Source organism: Cucumis melo, chromosome 2 (assembly GCF_025177605.1).
Source record: "Cucumis melo cultivar AY chromosome 2, USDA_Cmelo_AY_1.0, whole genome shotgun sequence".
In the NCBI taxonomy this organism is placed as follows: Eukaryota; Viridiplantae; Streptophyta; class Magnoliopsida; order Cucurbitales; family Cucurbitaceae; genus Cucumis; species Cucumis melo.
Genome location: NC_066858.1, coordinates 25,163,570 through 25,184,503, shown reverse-complemented (window position 1 = coordinate 25,184,503; position 20,934 = coordinate 25,163,570). Strand labels below are relative to the sequence as shown.

Here is a 20,934-nt window from a genome sequence, read left to right as displayed (position 1 = left end):
TGGTTTTTGCATCAAATACCTATGCAGGTTTTCGTTGAAATGAATATTCTTGGTCTGATAACTTGTTGAACCAGAATCAGGTCCTGCATATAGCAAAGAGAAATCCCAGTTTCCTGCACGCCAGGCAGCTTCATACTGTACCCATACAATCACACAATATTCAGCTTGCTCAAATTATACAATTATGGACACAGTAAACAATGAATCAAGGTTATAATATAACATCTCATAGAGTATGACAAACACAGAGTTATAACCAAGGATTACCATATTCATTGTTATATTAGTAAATCGAAGGATTCCCATCGATATTATGGATTAATCGATATCTTCGACATATTTTGTAACTAAGCTTAAAACACAAAATGCCATCTATTAATACCAATATGAATCTAATTACTAATAATGTTGGTAAAGTTGGAATTGTATTGAATAATTCATTCTTTACTTTACATTAAAACAATGGTCAATCTTGAATAGAAGGAAAACCTAAAACTTAAAGGGAAAAAATCATACCACACTAAATATAATATAACTACAGCAAATAACTAAGGCATAAATAAAACATAAATAAGATCTATAGCTTAGTTTGAAAGTAAAAACATATATTTGGAAAATTTTCAGTTTACGCCTCTAAACATTTGGGGTTTATCAATTTAAACTTTAAGTTTGGGGTTTAAATTGAAATTACGATACCAATAACAATATTTTAATCTTGGATTACAATACAACAAAACACCCTTTGAAGGTTGGAAGATAAACCTGCAGTTCCATGAACTCTAAATCATGCTGAACATGGTCATCCCGGAATGTTAAACCCTGGCAATATAAATCCAGAACGTGTGAACAACCAATTTTCTGCAGAGATCTAATAACCCCCTTGTAAGGTTTCCAGTGTCCTGAGGCATCTTCCAAGGTAGAAATTGACTGATGACGTTGTGGTTGCTTATCCATATAAATGTTTTTAACAACACCATCCTCTTGAACCAGGGAATCTGATCGGACTCGCAAGTCATAGTATTCAAGGGCCTTACTCCAATTTCCCTCGTGCTCAAAGGTGATGATTTGTGACGACAACTTTAACAGTCACCAACGTACATGCAGATAAAAAGAAATAAGCAAACTTTTCCATACGGGATTGAACTGCCAACTTTTCTATGGCTTACTAAATAAGGGAGAAAATGAAAAGCCATCAGTATGTTAAACCTCTTGCAACTAGTTACATTTTTTTTAAATATTCGTGAGTATCCAGGCCAACTATTGACCTTACAAGATTTAGGAATCAATAAAACTTGTAGGAAAGTACGTGGCAACCAAGAATTGTACTCATGACCTCTTAGTTAGTTATTGAGACTATGTCTCAATTTTACCACTAGGCCAACCTATCATGGTTTGTAGTTACTTGAAGTATTATGTTAAATCACTATTTGACTTTAGAGCTTAAACTAATATGTTATGGAAAATTTATAATTATAGCAACATTCTAACACTCACTCATTTGTGAGGATGGAAATTTGTAAAAGACCTAACAAGTAAAAACCAATATTAGTAAATCACTTTTCTTGGATGCTATGTTGAATCACCTATTGACTTTAACGCTGTGGGTTATAGTAAATTTAATTATATCAACACTTTAACATATTATACCATTTAGAATAAAACTACCTCTCTAAGATACACTCAAGCTACTAGCAAGCACATACTAGCTCACCTTGTGAGATCGTATAATTCCATACAAGCTGTCGGGTTCATTAATTTGAGTGACTGCTGAGACAAGTATTTCAATATGACGTGGCATCTGATGCATGAAAGAGACAGGGAGTGCAATAAGAATAACAGATAAACATTGTGGGCACCGGCAATTTCAAATGTTTCTAGAGCCTCCCCACATTTACTGATTACTTAATTAATAAACAATTGTAGACCTACTCTACTATTTGCAAATGCACTTTTTGCACACAACTTACTGTTTCCACGTAAGAAAAATCTGGGGTCCCCAGGGAAAGGCATCCAAAATGCTCTTCACACCAATGCTCAACGTACATGACAGATGTAAAGTATGAACCAGAATACTACGAAAAGATACTGAATTAATGAAAAACTGACATGGATACCAAACACTTAACATTAAAGGGTTTTTTTTTTTTTTTTTTTTTTTTTTTTTGAGACAGAATGAGAAAAATGCTGAAATCACTAACAATTGCAGCTTTAGCAACAATAAGGTAGTCAATAGAAAGCCAATAAACCTGCAAAAACATATAGCTTGTCAGATATTTAAGCAATAGTTAATCCTTATTTTTACACATGACAAGTGAATCATACTTTGTCCCAGGAGACTGGTGGGATCACAGAAGAATTAGATGCAGCCACTGGATCTCTACAATTAACAGAGGTGGAACGGGATCTAGAACTCTTACTTGATCCCTTAGAAGGCTGAAGGAGCAAATATGTTCTATTAGCTTTAGAAATAATGATAGTGGGAAAAAATGTTTAAAAATACTGTTCAATGAACAGAATAAAATAATGAATACAGAAAAAATTAAGACTCACAATAACCACATCAAAGATCCAAGTTCGTTATGTCAAACCGTTTATATGCCAATAATCATTATTAATTTTATAGCAAATGTTTTTGTGTCTCATCGTGAGAACATAAACACCCGCTAGGGCCATTTGGTTTAATTAAGATTTTACTGATACCCAAGAATAAAGCATGCTTGGGAATAAGATTGTTGAGATACCTAAGATGACATATTTTGCTTCTATTTAGTTTAAAGAACTAATCATAAAAACATTATATGATTTTAATAGATTAATTAATAAAAATTCAAAATATTGAAAAAAAATTGACTATGAAAATCTAACGATAATTTTAATTGAATAACTAATTATAAGAATTAAGGAAAATTAACAGTTATACAGAGTAATTTATTAAAAACCTTGGGTTCATCCAAAACTTTTTAACTTAATTTATAGTGATGTTTGAGGTCCATCTAAATTATCCTATTGCAAACTAACTTTCTTACCATAGATTGTCTGTATTTATCCCAAAAATGTATCCTATTGCAAACTTTTAACTACCTTTCTTACCATAGATTGTGTCTAACTACCATAGATTGTCTCTATTTAAAGAAGAAATGAGTGCTTGGAAAGGGAATGAATTCCACTTTTCTAAGGAATGAGGCGAACAAAAGTATTGCTTATACTTTTCTCTTGGGAATTTGTTTGTGGGTGGTTGTAAGACCAGCATTTATCATCCAAAAATCCCAACAAGATCAATGTACAAAAAACTACTTCGAAAGGCTAGCAAGAAAACATTATTTTTAGTCAACTTTAGACCCAATTCCTCGCTGCACTTTTCAGATGTGAAATGGCATCAAAGTCACTCTTCAACAGAAGGAAAAAGGACAATGTCTCATGTATTTCTAGGTATAAATCATGATAAACAATTCATGTAGATAAATCGACAGCAATATTTTTTGTTCCATCCATCCAGAATTGATAAACAGCATCAAATAAATTACGAGGTAGCATCTCATCTAACATACCATCAATGTACTAGTAGAATTTTAATATAGTATAACCAACCTTAGAATTATCTTTCCTCAAAGATACAAAAGATCGCTCCATGACATGATATAGCCGAAGTTCATTGAGGGTATTCAAAAGTACTTGAATTGACTTGATCAACTTGTTTGATTCTACAAATATGTGTTCTTGCACCTGCAAATTAACCATAGGAACAAAACTGAGGCAAAGCACCTAACGGATTCTCCCTTTTTACAAACAAATGGCCCTTTATATAGGGAACAAAATTTGATAACCGCCTAACTACCCAACTAATCAGCTGAAATAAAAACTAAAGAACAAGAACTATAGACTAAAGATACAGAAACGGTTGTCGGAACTGAGTCAATTAAACTACAAAAAGAAACCAGCAGCTGCAACTTAAAAAAAGCCAATAAAACTTGACAAAAAGATACTTTATACAGGGATCAAGTCTAATGCTCAGAGTAAAAAGAAACAGACAACGAAAAAGGACAAACAACCATGTTCATAGTAATAAATATTAAAAGTAAATTTACCTGAGCATGATTAAACCTACAAAACAGAGCAACATTGAAGAATAGAACACCAATAATCTCATGACAAATAAACAATACGAAACCTGAAGTGAAATTAGTTTTTGAAGATCAATATCCAAATCCTTTGTTCCAGCTAGATTGACAACTACAGCGGGTAAAAGCAGCTCGGCAATCTCAGCTTTTAGCAACACAATATCTAGACACAATCTGAAAGCAGAGAATTAACGCCATCAACACAAACTCATTGATTGATTAGAAAGCTCAAAAAGAAAGAAAATGAAAAAGAGAAAAAAAAACCTTAGAATCACATCATTTGAGTGTCCAATTAGTGAGTATACTAATGGACAAATCCACCTCTCAAACGTTTTACCATTGGTCTCCCACACGGTGGAACTTTCCACTGAAATAGCCTCCGCTGTTATAAAAGTTAAGTTGATTATACGCAGAAAAGGAGACTATCAGCATGATAATAAACAGAATAGCGTAATGCAAGCTATTCTTGAGCCAATGGTCATCGATCTTAATTGTAGATTTTGTGGTTATGTATGAAAATGAAAAATGTAAGAATTGATTTTGTACTGATATATCAAAATGAAAAATGCAAAACTCACAAAAGACACTAGCAATCAAGAATGAAGTATAATAAACCTTTGTCTTAGGCAGAAATTAATGACCAGACCAACCAATAGCAACCAATAAAATATAAGAGGTTAATTCTAGTATTCTATAGGCTTTTGCATCATCTGCCAAGGAAATCTAGAAAATCATGACCCTAAATGACACAATAACTTTAAATGTCTTTTACCTACGACAGAAATATAACCAAATGCTTAATTTGATTGAATTAACATTGTTAAGAAGGGTCAGTTAAAGAAGTAGACATCTATACCTTTAAATCTCCTTTCAAGATCCAACAAGTACCCATCCACCAGCTTAATATTAAGCCCTCTCGAGTGAACCTAAGTTATGTAACAAAATAAATGAGTAATAGATTCATCCTACATATTAAAAATTGTTAGTCAGATTGAATGGAACAAACCAAGATTTTAGAATCAAGCAATCTTGTCCCCTTAGCAATAGTTAGTACCCCTTCCTTGTCATGCATTGAAACCACCAACATTACATTTCTTTTACGGATAAGAAAGAATTTCATTGATTGGATGAAATAGTCAAGGATATTCATAGTCACAAAAGAGCCAGTATAATAGGGAATACAAATGATGTTTTTAATTAGTAACGAAGAAAGAAAATTAGAAAACTGAAGCTTCCAAAACAGATATATCCTTACACCAAAAAAATGCATTAAAGATGCTCGCTCTTCAGTATTATGGTAGATTGATGAATTTTTAGGCATTACATTTCAGTTACAAATTATTTGTGTTACCTCAAAATTTTTAGGCCGAGGTCATACATGGAAAAGACTGCAGCATATTTGATGATGAATATTGGCGGTACAATCAAGGCTGTGAGCATTTTTCTTGAATAAAATCATTTTTTCAACGTTCCCGTGTAGATGCAAACTGAGAAACTATGAGCATTTTTCCTAAATAAATCATTTTTACCACATTCCCTGCGATGTTACAAAATGGGGCACAGAATGGAAACACTACAAAGAACCTCCAGTAGTTACTTCCTATTTCTAAACATTATAAGTAATGTAATTATAAGACTATTCAGCTCTGTCTATAGTATATATGTAAGAAATCTTAAGAAATGAGTACTATCAGTTATGAACGAGAACTATGACCATTCCATAACTAAGTATTGATCAGAATAGAAGGATTAAAACTTGCCTCTAAAAGTGATCTCTCATAAGAATCAAACTTGAGTAGAGTACTTTGACCTTTTTCAGTGGAGAGGATCGCCTGGTTGAGAAGGGTGACGAAAAAAATTAATTCAACACGAATAAAGTTTCTGATGACTCAGAGTAAAAGGGAAGCACAAAACAGATGTAATAAAAAGTACGTTCAATTACACATTTAGTCCTGAATTTTAAGGTCTACATCTATTTTGTACTTGAACTTTCAAAGTGTCTAAGAGATCCCTATAATTTTAATAGGTCCCCGAATTTCAAAAAAAAAAAAAATGGAAGCTCAAGGAATAAATTTTTAATTTTGGAAGTCCACAAATCAAATAACACAAGTCTCTAAGATAAGAGAATAGATATATAAATGCACCTAAATAATAACAATCCTAATAATCTTTATGTATTCTTGTATTACGGAGGGAAATTTTATTTTTTCATTCATTTAAATAGTCTTTTTTAGGTTCTTATATTTTTTTTAAAAAAAAGGAAACGATCTTAGGTTCTTACATTTAATAAATATCAATGTTTTCTCCCAAAAAGTTCCCTGTTTTTATTTCTTAAATCATTTAAGCTATTACTTTGATTTTGTAAAAGGGTATCCAACCTCCCTTCTCATAAAGAAGTTCTTGATGATGATGAGGAATATATTTGCAGAAGTCTCTGGATGGTCGTGGATCAGTTCGATAAATTCATTGATGATTGTCCTATCATTCCCTCCTCCCCCCCCCCCCCCCCCCAACCAAAAAAAAAAAAAAAAAAAAAACAGAAAACACACTTACTCCCACTTTCATGAAAATCTTTTATGTCTCTTATAGAATGGTTTCTTATATCCAATCAATGCAATGTTATATCTCAAAATGCCATCATCAAATGTCTTTCTCGGCTTACCTCCGATCATTATCTAATACATTTGTCTCTTGGAATACAGAAATGTGGCCCTGGTTATTTTAAATTCAAAAAGATGTGGATGGAACATCACTCATTTGCACACTTGCTTTAGAGAACAAGTGGAGTCGGAATCAGATAATTGGGTGGGCTAAAGTTACGGAACAAAGACATTTTTGGATGCACTTCAACCATAAAGACCAATTTGCTTGCTGAGATCGGTCGAGGTGATGACTTCGAGAAAAAGCTTGGACATGAATTGAATAAAGTTAGAGAAGGAAAGATACCAAAGCTGAGATTATGGAGCTATACTTTCAAGAATAAATCTAGTGGAGATGAAAATGTAAGATCAAATGGACAAAGGATGCGAATGAAAACAACAAACTCTTTCACACGTTCATGTCTTATTGGAAAAGAAAAAAAATCTATGGTCGAAATTCTCTCCGGACAAGGCCAAAGCTTGCTCATTGATGATGACACCGAAGCTGAATTCATTGACTTCTACAAGGGTAGTTACAGAAAATGAGATGGTAATCATACTCTTTCTATTATTGACAACGGGAATCCGTTGACCATTGAACAAGCATAAGCTCAATTGAGCAAGAGATTTTGAGTGTTGTTTCTGACTAAAGAAACAGCAAGTCCCCTAGCCCAGATGACTTTACATCAAAATTTTTTAGAAAGTATTGGAACACTCTAAAATCCAATATCAAAAAGGTGTTCCAAGACTTTTTGAGAAGGCCATTGTCAATGCCAATCTCAATGAAACCATATTTTGCCTCATCCCAAAGACAGATGTGAAAATGGTCGGGGATTACAGACCAATCAATCTTACCACATGCCTCTAAGAGGTCACTACTAGAGTGCTATTTGAAAGACTTGAGAGTGTTCACCCGTACATTATTTCAGAGAACCAATTTGCTTTTGTGGCCAACCGAAAATCATCGATGCATCTTTGATAGCGAATGAGCTGATTGATTATTATCAGACAGAGATCTAAGTGTTCCAGAGCAGGGTTGTATCTCATCTACAAACTACTCCATCGTTTTCAATGGAAGACCAAGAGCAAAATCAGGGCCAATAGAGATCTTAGATGGAGAGACACTCTCTCCCCCTTTCTTTTCACCATGGTGGTGGATTACCTAAGTCGGATGCTCACTAAGGGGACCAACCAACATAATTAAGGGTTTAGTTATCAGAAACTCAGGTCCCTCCATTAGTCCACCTATAATTTGCGAACGATTAATTACTATTCTCCTCTCCAAATATAGAAAAGCTTACAAGTCATTTTGAGATCATCCATTCATTTAAACTAGTATCAGGGCTTGACATAAATCAATCAAAATCTGACAAGTTGGGCATTAACATGGATAATAATACAGTTAATTGATAGTGATATATAATTGGTAGTTTAATATGGTTAGAGCAGGTGGTCCAGGGAGATCCGGTGTTCAAGCCCCCTGCATTGTTGTTTTCTCCCCAATTAAAATTGATTTCCACTTGTTAGGCCTTTCAAATATTTCAAGCCCACAAATGAGGGAGAGTGTCAGTGATGTATAATTAAATTTACCTTCAAGTACTAGCTTAATCTTTTGGGTGAATTGATAGTTTAATATTAACTAACTGGTCCAAGCTTCTGATTAAAAGATTAGCTTGTGTCCATCTACATACCTCCGCCTTCCCCTAAACATCAAGCCTTTCAAAACCACTTTCTGGGAGGCCATTATGGAAAAGATTGAGAGGAGACTAAAAGGCTGGAGTGGTACCAATATCTCCAAAGGTTGAAGGTTAACATTGATCCAGGTCACCTAATATGACCTTCCCACGTACTTTCTGGAGATCTTGGGAACATATTTCCCCAAGATTTTCAAGAACATAGCTCCATCACATAAGAATTAAAGATCACAAACCCAATGAAATGAGCATCATATTAGGCCATTTTCCAGTTCAAGAAAGAGAAGAGAGAACCAGAAATGGGTCTTCATAGACTAACCTGGAGAACTTGGGACGTCATATCTACTATTTTAACAGAATCATCCATCAGGTACCTTTTCAAACGTTTTAGAAGTTCAACCAGAAGATCTTTAGATATCCCAGTTTCAATTTTGAAGTCTATTTCCGAAGCATTGCCATTAACAACCGGGCGAAAAATGTGAATGGTCTTAGAGTCCCCAGGTAGATGGAAAACAACACAGTGTGGGTCACCTATACCAACCTGCGAAACCGATGAAGGGACAAAAATATTTCAGAACTCAAAAGAAATAATGTATTCCGAAGTAGAACAATGTAGAAAATTAATACCCTAGATACAAAATCTGACACCAGCTCCCTAATACAACTCGTATCATCTGAACTACACATTCGCATAAGTTTCCAGACTGCATGTTCCACTTCCTGATCATTGTGCCAATCGACACTCAGAACATTCTCAGAGTGAAAAACTCGACCCCCAATCAACTTCTTATGCAATGCTTTTAAACTGCAAGATAAGCAAGGTTGTAAATGACATCAGAAGCAACTCAAAAGAAATAGCACCATCTTCATCATATACAGGCTGGAATAACCAATTCAAAATAAAAAATAAAACACCAGTTGAGCATGTTGATATCGAGAAACAATAGTAGAAAAGAAAAATCCAAGTATGGTATGCAACGAGTTCTTAACACAGTTAAAAATTAAAATCAAAGAAAAAATAAGAAGTAATAACAAGTTCTTTAATATTGCATATTCTCTATACTGACCTGAGCACAACCTAATAAGAAATCCTACACAGCGAGACCCATGGCAAACAAAATACTGTGTTTAAAGGTATGCAACAAAATGAAATTTACCTCCATAGTAGTAATCTTGGCGGTAGGTTGCCAGAACGGTTGACTAACTGAAAAGAAGATGAGAAATGGGACATGAGGAATTACCTAAAATACACCATAATTGATCTAATCTAATCCTTCGATTGAAGAAAAAAATGATCTCAAACCAAAAGCTTAAAAACACATTACTCTTAATAAATGATCCCTTGGAGAATACCCTCTGCATAGTTCCTGATGGAATTTTCGAATATCATCAAATATATCCATCTCAGGAAAGGGCTCCAGTTCCTGCACCATCAGCAAAATAAAAATAAATAATCAGTATCCTAAAATCATATGGCACACTATAACATTAGATATAAAGAGATGTATGCCATCTGATTCATAGAATACAGAGACAAATTTTTTACTTAAGAAACTGAAACATTTTCTAAAAAAAGAATTACAACAAGATGAAAAGGAGATTAAGGAATTCTTTACAATGTAGAATATGCTGCAGTAATTCAGTTTCTGTTCAACTAAACATGGGGATTAAGGTTGACCAAATGGGGAAAACTGCAATCCCAGTTTGGAAAATTTGTCCATATCGAAAACATAGATCTATACTTGCAAAGCAACTTGGGAAAAATAAATAAAACCAATCAGTAGAGTTCACATTTTGACAATGGGAGAAACCTACTTTTATGTAATCATGGAGAGATGAATCAGAATCCACTGTGAGTTGGCGAACCAAAGATATGAGGTGAGATGATCTATTGTCAAGAGAATCTCCTTCAGGTTCAGAGGGGATGCAACATGCCACCAGCTTTGAGATCAAGAACTATGGTCGCAATGAATTAGAAGCCAGCCCAACCAACGAGGCACTCAAAAATAGTGAGCAGATTGTACATACCTGAAGTTGTTCTCCGAGGACTCTACTGATTTCTTTGCCAGGACTAGATTTGAAAGATTCCAACAGGATAGAAAATATGCGACAACTTTGGTCTTGTAACGACTTATCGCCAATGAATAGCCCAATCAAATTGAATAGGTAGCTGCATTAACTTAATAAGGTCTAACTAAGATCTAAGATTTTGATAAGCAGGCCATTAGCAAAAGTCACTCTGATATCTATTTGTATAACGTGAGAGAACCTCTAAAAAGACAAGGGGAATAAAGCAAAGGAAAAATTGAAGTAACCAATCACGAGACAATTTTGCTCTAAAGCAAAGGAAAAATGGCTTTTCCTTGAATCAGTGAATACAATCTAGTATTCAAAATTCAATGAAACAAAATAAAACATGACACACCTAGAAAAATACATGATTTAAGCTGGAAAAATAAAGGGATTCCAAATTAAACTTAGTGTCAAACTTTTCTATAAGAAACTTCATCTTAGTGAATACTTATTAACACATTAACAATATACTTTTAATAAGAGAATCTTCATTCAAGACCCCTTGTTTTCCGTTCTAGGTTGTATTTCTTTTAGCTTTACCTTTCTGGACAAGACTAGGAATGGAATTCTTTTGGTTATATTGGCTTCTTTTTACTTATTATGTTTCACTGTAATTCAAGCATTTTATGTTCCACTGTATTTGCTTCTTTTTTGGTGGTATTGACAATAAAAAGTTGTTTCCTTTTTTTAAAAGTAATAATAATAAAAATAAAAATAGAATGTTACCCATACAAAATGCACTCACTTTGAAGTGCTAGAAACAACAGCTCTATGACCAAGAATGTTGATCAGCGCTTCAATTGATGCCAATCGATGAGATTTATGCCTGTGATGAATTGCTTCTGTGATTTTGTAGTGCATCTCTACTATAAACTGCACAAATACCAACAGAGACTTATTTGGTAAAAAGCATGGAATAAAATCAAAGAAAATAAGGGAAAACAAAGATGTGTTTTCCCAAATTAACAGAAATTTCTCTATAAGTTGAAGAACTTTACGAAGCGGAAGGACGTGCCAGGCTATATGACTTTCCTAAAGTGAACCAATAAAACGCAATAGGCTACAAGCTACGTAAGTTTTTTTAAATCTAATATTAAACATATAAAAATACCGTGAATACTCTATCTGGACGGAAAACATTGATTCTGTCAATAACACCACTTAATGTTTCTCTGTTCTCCCTTGAAGAATCAAGTTAACAATAAAGATAGTCACTTCTGCAAAACAGGAACAACAAAAAAACTACAAAAAAAAATATGTAAAGAAAAGCAGGAGCAAGATAAGAACTCACATTTCCAAGAAACCATCAACAACTGTTTGAACAGCAAGCACAACAGTATCCTTTGGAAAGAAAGGATCCATAGGTTCTGATGTACATGATGCTAAAGCTAAGATCTGGCTGATAATGGACACCTACAAGCAGGTAGTAACAAGTAAAAATGATTTTAAACATCTTGCCAAATTCTGTTTTCTTCTTCTTTTCTTAGAAAGCAAATTCTATTTTTTTTTTAGACCAGAAATTAACATTTGCACTTTTCCTTTCAAAGTCTTTATCACATAAGATCCAAATTAAGCAAATTATGTTTTCTTTTTCAGACCAAAAGGATTGTGCAAAGTAGTACATGAAGGTTGTGGGTTTCCAATCCCCTAGTACACATAATTCAACAGGAAAACAAAGATGGTATACTTGGGAAGTACGTTGAAGCTTACTGTAAGTTTATTTCCCAAGCAGATAAAAACAAAACAAAAGAAACAAAACACAGACACTTCCAAGACAGACATGCATTACAAAGAAAAACCATCAACCAATTCTTTACAAGGAAAAGGATACATTTTTGTTAATAGTTAAAAGCTACAAGCGAAAATGAGTTTAGCTCAGTAGTAATTGGCATAGTCTTCCATCATAAAGGTGAGAGGTTTGATCCCCATCCCCGACAAAGTAAAACGTCACGATGCTTTTCTTTCCTTATGAAAAGATATAAATAAGATAAGAACTAATAACTGATGATACATCAAAATAGGTAGTATGAAGAGCAAATAATTTATGAGCACTCTCGTCTGACATAAAGCTGGGCGATTGCAAAGAGAAGGTGGACGTGTTTAATCTTAAATATTAAAAGAAAGAAAGGATCAAACCATATGTTTCTTTATAAGTATATCTCTTTCGCTCTCGGTTATTCTAGCAAAATGCAACATCGAACTTTGAAGGACTATAGCTCCCTTTTCATATCCAGATCTCTTGCTGCAATGCAGTGCCATACAATAGGAAAATATTGGCACAAAATAGCTTCTAATTAGAGATTCCACTGGTTCACCAGCAACCTGTTCGTTTTTTTAAACCAGCAACACACTTTTCATTAATGAAAAGGCCAAAATGTTCTATGATACAAAGTCCCTTGGAGAAAAAAGGATACCAAAATACAATTATAAACAATGAGAATAAAAAGTATGAAGAGTGAATAAAAGAACCTCAATTAATACAAATACGACAAGGAGAATACAGTCCTTAAGTATGCATACAGTACATAACACATTAAATAAAAAATCAACATTCAAATTTGTTAGAAATAGTAGGCTTGGGTCATGTTGAAAGCCTAAGGGTAGTATAGATTTACTTTGCACTAATTTTTTATTATTTTAATTAGGCTTTGTGTTGCCCATAAATATTTTCCCTTTTGTACCTTTATTATCATTAGAAAATAATAAGAAACATTTATACCGTGGTTTTTCTCCCTATACTAGGGTTTCTACAGACCTTGTGTTCTTTCTTCGTCTCTATTTTTCGATATGGTACCAAATCGAGAAACCAATGAAATCCTAGACAACTTGACACTTGATGGAACTCAAACAGGGGAGACAACCATCGGGATCAGCATCACCATCGCCACCGTCGTCGATGCTCAGATTAGCGCCACAATGGAGGATCTATTTCGCCGCTTACAGAAACTATCGACCAACCCTTCCCTTCAGCCACAACACTCCGGCGAAATTCCTCCTCCAGCTAAAAGAGGTTCGGCCACCATCACCCTTCAGCCGCAGCTCTCCGACCGGCCTCCCTCCTTAGCCACACAGGATGCATGCGTGTCGTAACACCACCCAACAGTAACTCAGTCGCAATCGGATCTTGGGTTTCCTACACACGCCACCCCTCAGTCACCTCCATCTACAGACCAATGTCCAGCCACCACCAACTATTTGGACTACTTACATCTATTCAACTTTTGAGGATGGTGAATCTTAGGCACAATCAAATCCTCATGTATAGGCTTCCTCTCTGGGAATTGCGACGATTGGAGCGACATTAGAAAGTACTTCTACCAACCCTAGTCATACAGTCCCACCGATGTATTCTGAGAATTTGGTAACATCGTTCCCCTCTTCCAATATAATATGCCTAATACAATGGTACAATCTGCAGAGTATTTTTCAGGGGAAAAGCTGATGGCCAAAACTATTTTTCATGGTCCTAATCTATCAAAATGATTCTTGAACAGCGCCACAAGTTTGGCTTTCTGATAGTTGAGCTACCTTGTCCTCCACCGAAAGACCCTTAGGAAAGGTATTGGAAAGGGGACGATTCTCTTATTCGGTCCTCATTAATTAACAATATGGAACCACAGATCGGAAAGGCCTTACTGTATACTACAACTGCTAAGGATATTTGGGACACGACTGAGAAATTGTAGTCCAAGCGTCAAAATACCTCTTGTTTATACACTCTGCAAAAACAGGTTCATGAACGCAAATAGGGGACAATGGATGTGATATCCTTTTTTAACACACTTTCCCTTAGCTGGCAGGAAATGGACCTATGCAGAGAAATTGTTTGAAATTGTCACAACGAGGTTAAAAAAAATGGACAGAAGATGTATTAAGGCCTATACTGACCCTCATTGGGTAGGGTCCATTGTTGATAGAAAATCCATCTCTGAATGCTGCACCTTTGTGCGGGGCAATCTTGTTACTTGAAGAAGAAAGAAGCAAGGAGTTGTGACTTGAAGCAGCGCTAAAGCCAAACACAGAGCTATGAGTTTGAGAATATGCGAAGAAATTTGGCTTTAGAAGGTGTTGTCTAATCTTCGTCAAGACTATGAGGTGCCTGTGAGACTATTCTGTGATATAAAGCAGTCATTACCATTTCCAATAACTCAGTCCAACATGACAGAACCAAACATGTGGAGACTAACAAACACTTTATCAAAGACAGACTGAATAGTGGTAGCAGCTGCATCTCTTACATACCCTCGAGCCAACGGCTTGTTGATATAATCACAAAGGGGCTCCTAAAACAAAACTTTGATTCATGTGTTAGCAAGTTGGGTCTTCTGACATTTACGTTCCAACTTGAGGGGGAGTATTAGAAGTAGTGGGATTGGGTCATATTGAAAGCCCAAGGGTAGTTTAGATTTACTTTGCCTTAATCTTTTACTATTTTAATTAGGCTCGTGTTGCCTAATTAAAAAGGAGACATAGTCTCAATAACTAGCCAAGAGGTCATGAGTTCAATCTATGGTGGTCACCCACCTAGGAATTAATTTCCTACGAGTTTCCTTGACACTCAAATATTGTAATTAGGCAGGCTGTCCCATGAGATTAGTCGAGGTGCCCGTAAGCTGACCCGGACACTCATGGATATATAAAAAAAATTAGGCTCGTGTTGCCTATAAATATTTCCCCTTTGTATCTTTATTATCATTAGAAAATAATAAGAAAATCTATATCGTGGTTTTTCTCTCCGTGCTAGGGTTTCCACATAGACCTTGTGTTATTTCTTCGTCTCTGTTTTATTTTTATTTTTTTGATAAAATCCACAGTATCTAAACATTTAACTATACTTCTTGAGCACTAAATCTTTTAATGTATTGAATCACCTTAACCAAAAATCTTCCGTTTAATGCTCTTGCTGAATCTGCTGTGATGTCTAGATACAGATACTGGGATAAAAAAGAATGTTTTTACACATTAAACTTACACTAGCAATCCAGCCAAGGTTGGAACTATCGCCATGTAAAATAACAGCAGGAAGAAGCCAATGGCAACAGTACTGAATAAAGTAACTGGGTTCAGAATCCAAGACAAAAAGCTGCCTTATCTGCATGCATAGTAAAAAAAATCAATTATCGACAATATAAAATAAAATTAGAGAACAGATGCCTCACAGAAATTTAAACGCATTAGAAAGACAAACCAAGTGAACCACGAAAGGAAAAATGCTCATATTTCAAATCCTATTTGTGATAAGAACTAACTTCTCATTGTTCTAATGAAAATGAACAAATGTTCAAGAGATACAAATGTTTATATTTCAAATTAAACTATTTTCCTGCAATACAGTCCCTGCTCCATGGAATAGAGATACAAATGCTCATATTTCAGTCCTTGCTTCTTGCAGGTAATCCAAACGCAGAATAAAGATAGAGCATGAAAAAAATGTATTGCAGGAATTAAAAAATCACAGCATGAGACTAATCAATATCTAAAATGTAAATAGTAATCAGTAAAAAAAAAATCAGATTTTACCCGGGAGACAACTTTTTTCTTTAGAAGTAACAGTAATAATTTTTTCAAAACAATCAAAAAATGGAAGGGAAAAAGAGGAAGTCAATTTACCCTGCGCTACCAGTGGGGTGAATAGAAGCAATCCAATTGTTCAAGCACATAAGATCAGATCCATACCTCAATAAGCGCAGTTAAGCTTACACCACAAGTAACCCAACAAAAGAGAAGTGATCCCATGAGTTCCTCCAAGTACTGCAAAAACATTTTAGAACCTCTGATATGCAATATAAAAAATTCAGAGTTTCACAATTATTGAAACGAAGGAAGTATGTATTTTGTTTGTTGATGATCATACGGCTAGTTGACTTGATTATATATCAGATGCTTGAGAATATAACAAAAAGTATGAGAATATGATGTCAAGTTGGTTCAAAGACCACTGCACACAAGGGAATATTAATTATAAAAATTATACAGCAGTAAAATATTAATCAAAGAAAACTATAGATTATTGATATAAATTAGTTGATTTTAAACCATTCACTAAAATGTCATAATGACACAATTACCAATAATTATTTAAAAAATGAAGATTTCTGTTAAATTACTTAACCGAATAATTGTAATGTTTTACTATTAGTTTCAATCCAAGCATGGCTTAGTAGAAAAGCCATCGTTTACCATTGCAAAGATCGATGCCTTGACCCACCACTGTGCAATTGTTGAACTAAAAGGACAAAAGTACATAAGAACCCTCCAAAACACATTATCTGCATCATAATCCATCCCTCTATTGAAACTCATACTTGAGTTGAGAAAGTTACTGGAAAGCACCGGAAGCATGGTAAGGGTGGTAAGGGTGAAGGTCAGCACCATTAAAGACAGGATTGACGTGTGAAGATCAGAAGGCAATTTGATGTAATAGGATTAAGATAAACAGGAGGTAAGTCATAGATTTCGGCAGAGCGATAGTAACTCCACTTATTTTCTAAGGAGATGTCAGCTGAAGTAACATCTTTTTCCCCGTCATTTGGCCTAAGTTTCTTGGAGCTCTGGTAACAATTTGGCGTAGACCAAATAGAAAAGTTCTATACAAAAACAAAGATGACCCAACAATGTACAAATGATCTAAAATATATATTTTGAGTACCAGTTACCAATGACCTGGAAAATCGACAATAAAGCCTAAAGATTAAAGTACCAAAACTATCCAGCAACAAACAATCCCAACTAGTAAACAACTCAAAATCTGAGAAATAAAAAGATAGAAGTATCTAAAAGCCCTCCAAATCACATAATTATGTAATCACATTTTGTGAGGATATGGGATATCCTCTGCCTAAGGTCCTTGCTTACAGAAGTCTTTTTCCCCTTCTATGTGCTGACTTTATCTTAGAGAGATGGAAACCATGGAAAACCTGGTTTTACATTATGAGTTTGCTTCCAAGGGGTGGAGTATTATGACGATAGGATGATGGATGGTCTGAAAGGTGGAAGCTTTTGTGGAAAAAGGAAATTTCTTTGCAAACGTGCTACCTACGCACTTTTGTGTCCTCTTTGCAAAGAAAGAAGTTGCAGGATGTTTGAAGATGAGTTTACTTCTTTTGATTCTTTTTGGGTTCTTGTTCAGCATACTACCTCTTGCTGGTGTACAAATTAACAAATTTCTTCTGTAATTATAGTCTTACGATTATTAACAATTGGAGGACTTCTAGCTTAATTTCGTTATTTTTTGGGGGGAGGGAGAGTCCTCAACGCTGACCTTAGGCTGTTCTTTTTGCCTCTCTTGATTAATTTATCCTCTGTTTCATTACAAAAATTTAAATAAAAAAAGACGTTCCATGGTTTATTACCGTGGAACAAAGTGATAAGTAACCTTTTTCCACATGAACAAAACTTTCCATGAATCAAACAAAGTGATGAGTAACCCCGTTCCCACTACCACCATGTACCTTAAACCTTAAACAGTTTTAATTGAATTTCACAATTCTTATTTCAAAAAGTTATCAATGATCAATAAGAATTTGGAATGAGGACTGAAAAATGTGTCAAAAATTTTAAGCATAAAGATCTAAGCTATAAATTTCACCTTCTGTCTTCCTGAATAATTGAGCTCTCTGGATAGGTTATCAAGCATAGCAGAGACCATTTCCCTGAAGAGGAACAAAGAAACTATAAACTGAAAAATATAAAGCACAATAAATTTCATGTTTGGAACAAGTTAGATAAAGCACCTTTGACTAGGATCAATGGCCGAGATTGCACACAACATGAAAACAGCCTGTAGTGCCATATAATATCAATAAAGAAAGGGAGAAACAGAGCTTTCATGGAGAAAAATGGGAGTACGAAAAAGAGAGTACAAAAAGATCCATAAAACATCAAATTAACGAGTCAAAAAGCTACTAGAAAGAGTGTTTTTGCTTATTTACTTAATAAATGTAAAGTCAAGTGATGAAACTGTAGACAAAATAATCTTATAAAAACGAAAGAAACTGAAGACAAAATATAATTGAAAGACCAGCTAAGTACTTTGGCATACTCGTTACTTCAAAATGAATAATTAATATCAACCCAGACTGTTCTTCTGCCATTATTCAAGTGAAACAAAATGTTTTGTGGTTTTGTGCCAGCCGTTAATGAAACAAAGGATGAATCTAAAAAGGTTTTATCCATCCATTTGGATAATATCCAGTCCTTAGATGCCCCAAGATTGTCGACGAACAAAGTAACTTCAAGAGAAGAGCTGATAAATCCACTAAAAGGTTACAATTACTTTCCATTTAGAATACAAATAGGCGTGGAAAATGCAGAATACTAAAACATACGAGTGCCTTAATGTTGACCAATACGTAAGTTGGAAAAGGTTCATCTATTTCTTTCAACACAAAACTGAAAGCTATAAAATTCCAAAAATAACTAATAAATATGAAGAGAAACTGATCAATATGATGACGCTCAATCCATAAGCAAAGAACATCCTATGTTCCAACAGCACTCTTGTCGTGACCTTTCAAGAGTCTTTCACAAATTCAACCCAAAAGCTTAAACTTATGGGTGAAGGAAAATTTAATATAATATCTAACACTCCCTCTTACTTGTAGGCTTGAAATATCAAGAAAGACCCAACAAGTGGAAATCAATATTAAATGGAGGAGGAAACAACAATAGAGGGGCTTGAACCCAGGATATTCTGCAGTAACCTGCTCTAATACCATCTTAACTCCTAATTCTCACCAATTCAACCCACAAGCTTATGCTTACGGGAGAAGACAAATTTAATATAATAAAAAAGAGATATCCAGAGAGAAAATACCCCCAACTCAGTCTATTTGAAACAAAACTATTTAAATGAACACTAACCTCCAACTCCATTGCATCACTATGCAAAGCAAGATGTCCAACTGTAACAATAATGGTTTCCATTGTAGGACCAAGCTCCAAACCAGCATCAAGGACTTCCTTTGCTGTTACAACTTTTTGTTTTGAGCACAACACTAACGGGACACCAAAACTGGAACTGGAATTGAAGGGGAGAAATATTTAGTTTAAAAAACAAAAAAACAAAAGTTTTCATTGATAATGAAAAGAGACAAGCGCTCGGAGAACAATGAAACTGAAATAAGAATAGAAATATTGAGAATACAGAATAAGCATCCATAAGTGTACAAAAATAAAACTAATCAAAGAAAATAAAAGCACATCAAATCAAATATGTATCTTGCACCAAGAGTAAGTAAAAAGTCTTGCAACTTCGTAACACTCTAGTGACATGAGAAATTTGTCTTGAAAGACCCTGTGGTTTCTTTCTACCCAATTTTGACCGACTAGAATATGCATTCTCCTGGAAGGAATTACCAAACACCTAGTGGATATGAAATATAGGGAATAATTTGCAGAAAGTCATAGAGAAACAGCAGCCAAAAAAACAAATGGTTGAGCTCCTCACTTGCAGCATGACAAATAGAACAAAATGGTGGGATATAAATAAAGTAGTGGAATCCACTTTTGAAGAGTTGAGGCACAATTATTCAGTATCAATGCATTGGGATTTCCAATAATGTTGAAAAAGGGAAAAATGCAATATACAATCCAGAGTGACATGAAAGTTTAAAGGATGTACGTTGATGCCTAACATTGGTTAGGGCACCAACAAGAAGGCCCGTCATTATCTTCCTACTGGGTTCAAGAAGTTCGTTGTTCATAATGTCAAGGAGCTCAAACTCTTGCTGATGCACAACAGAACTTATTGTGCTAAGATTGCCCACGATGTTTTAACAAAGAAGAGGAAAGGGATAGTGAGAGGGCTGCTCAACTTGATGTTATAGTCACCTACAAGCTTGCTAGGTTGCGCAGCCAGGAGGATGAATGAACAATTTAGATCCTTAAATGCAGTTCTTTTCATCATGCAGTTCTTTTCATCATGCTTTATAGTGATATCGTTAATATATTCCCTTTTTGGTTCAAGAGATTTTGATATTTAACAACCGTCTGAATTTTTACTTGATAGAAAACATACAATCCGAGATAAGAGTTACAACTATGATCTAACCATCTCTGGAAAGGGCACCACTCATGTCCCAACACAAGTGAAAAGCAACAGTTACATACAAGAATCTAATTAACCGTGGATTTTAAGATTGTCTAATAGCAATAACCAGTTCCTAAAAATTCCTAATGTAACCCTTTCATACATCCTTTATATTAATGTTGGGTTTTATGTTCTAAAACTCGTGATTTGTAAATATTAAACATTTTCTATTATTTCAATAAAGTTGCTATTGAGATATTGTTCGATAAAGAGTATTGAATATATGATTTGCACTTCTGAATCCAATAAACTAAGGTTCCTTAACTATAGTACGAACACTTTAACTTTATGTAATGACATAAAAGACGATAGTCCAGATT

General features: G+C 34.6%; 1 protein-coding gene across 3 annotated transcripts in view; it reads right to left on the bottom strand.

Annotated features, from left to right (window-relative positions):
- LOC103493908 (serine/threonine-protein kinase ATM) overlaps nucleotides 1–20,934 on the bottom strand; it is a 61,562-nt gene that overhangs the window by 13,236 nt on the left and 27,392 nt on the right. For all 3 annotated transcript variants that reach the window (XR_007818869.1, XM_051081117.1, XM_008454864.3), the window contains exons 26-51: nucleotides 19,387–19,543; nucleotides 18,258–18,304; nucleotides 18,113–18,176; nucleotides 16,201–16,275; nucleotides 15,497–15,616; nucleotides 12,661–12,846; nucleotides 11,816–11,937; nucleotides 11,636–11,705; nucleotides 11,270–11,397; nucleotides 10,480–10,621; nucleotides 10,267–10,407; nucleotides 9,777–9,875; nucleotides 9,609–9,655; nucleotides 9,079–9,256; nucleotides 8,771–8,992; nucleotides 5,879–5,950; nucleotides 4,975–5,044; nucleotides 4,383–4,500; nucleotides 4,169–4,292; nucleotides 3,589–3,723; nucleotides 2,323–2,433; nucleotides 2,199–2,246; nucleotides 1,968–2,072; nucleotides 1,712–1,798; nucleotides 763–1,077; nucleotides 20–135 (exon numbers count right to left, since the gene is read on the bottom strand). Coding sequence is in view for 2 of the 3 variants with exons in the window: in XM_051081117.1 (XP_050937074.1) it covers nucleotides 20–135; nucleotides 763–1,077; nucleotides 1,712–1,798; nucleotides 1,968–2,072; nucleotides 2,199–2,246; nucleotides 2,323–2,433; nucleotides 3,589–3,723; nucleotides 4,169–4,292; nucleotides 4,383–4,500; nucleotides 4,975–5,044; nucleotides 5,879–5,950; nucleotides 8,771–8,992; nucleotides 9,079–9,256; nucleotides 9,609–9,655; nucleotides 9,777–9,875; nucleotides 10,267–10,407; nucleotides 10,480–10,621; nucleotides 11,270–11,397; nucleotides 11,636–11,705; nucleotides 11,816–11,937; nucleotides 12,661–12,846; nucleotides 15,497–15,616; nucleotides 16,201–16,275; nucleotides 18,113–18,176; nucleotides 18,258–18,304; nucleotides 19,387–19,543 (3,099 nt within the window). In the remaining variant the exon portion in view is untranslated. The remainder of the gene's footprint in view (nucleotides 1–19; nucleotides 136–762; nucleotides 1,078–1,711; nucleotides 1,799–1,967; nucleotides 2,073–2,198; nucleotides 2,247–2,322; nucleotides 2,434–3,588; nucleotides 3,724–4,168; nucleotides 4,293–4,382; nucleotides 4,501–4,974; nucleotides 5,045–5,878; nucleotides 5,951–8,770; nucleotides 8,993–9,078; nucleotides 9,257–9,608; nucleotides 9,656–9,776; nucleotides 9,876–10,266; nucleotides 10,408–10,479; nucleotides 10,622–11,269; nucleotides 11,398–11,635; nucleotides 11,706–11,815; nucleotides 11,938–12,660; nucleotides 12,847–15,496; nucleotides 15,617–16,200; nucleotides 16,276–18,112; nucleotides 18,177–18,257; nucleotides 18,305–19,386; nucleotides 19,544–20,934) is intronic.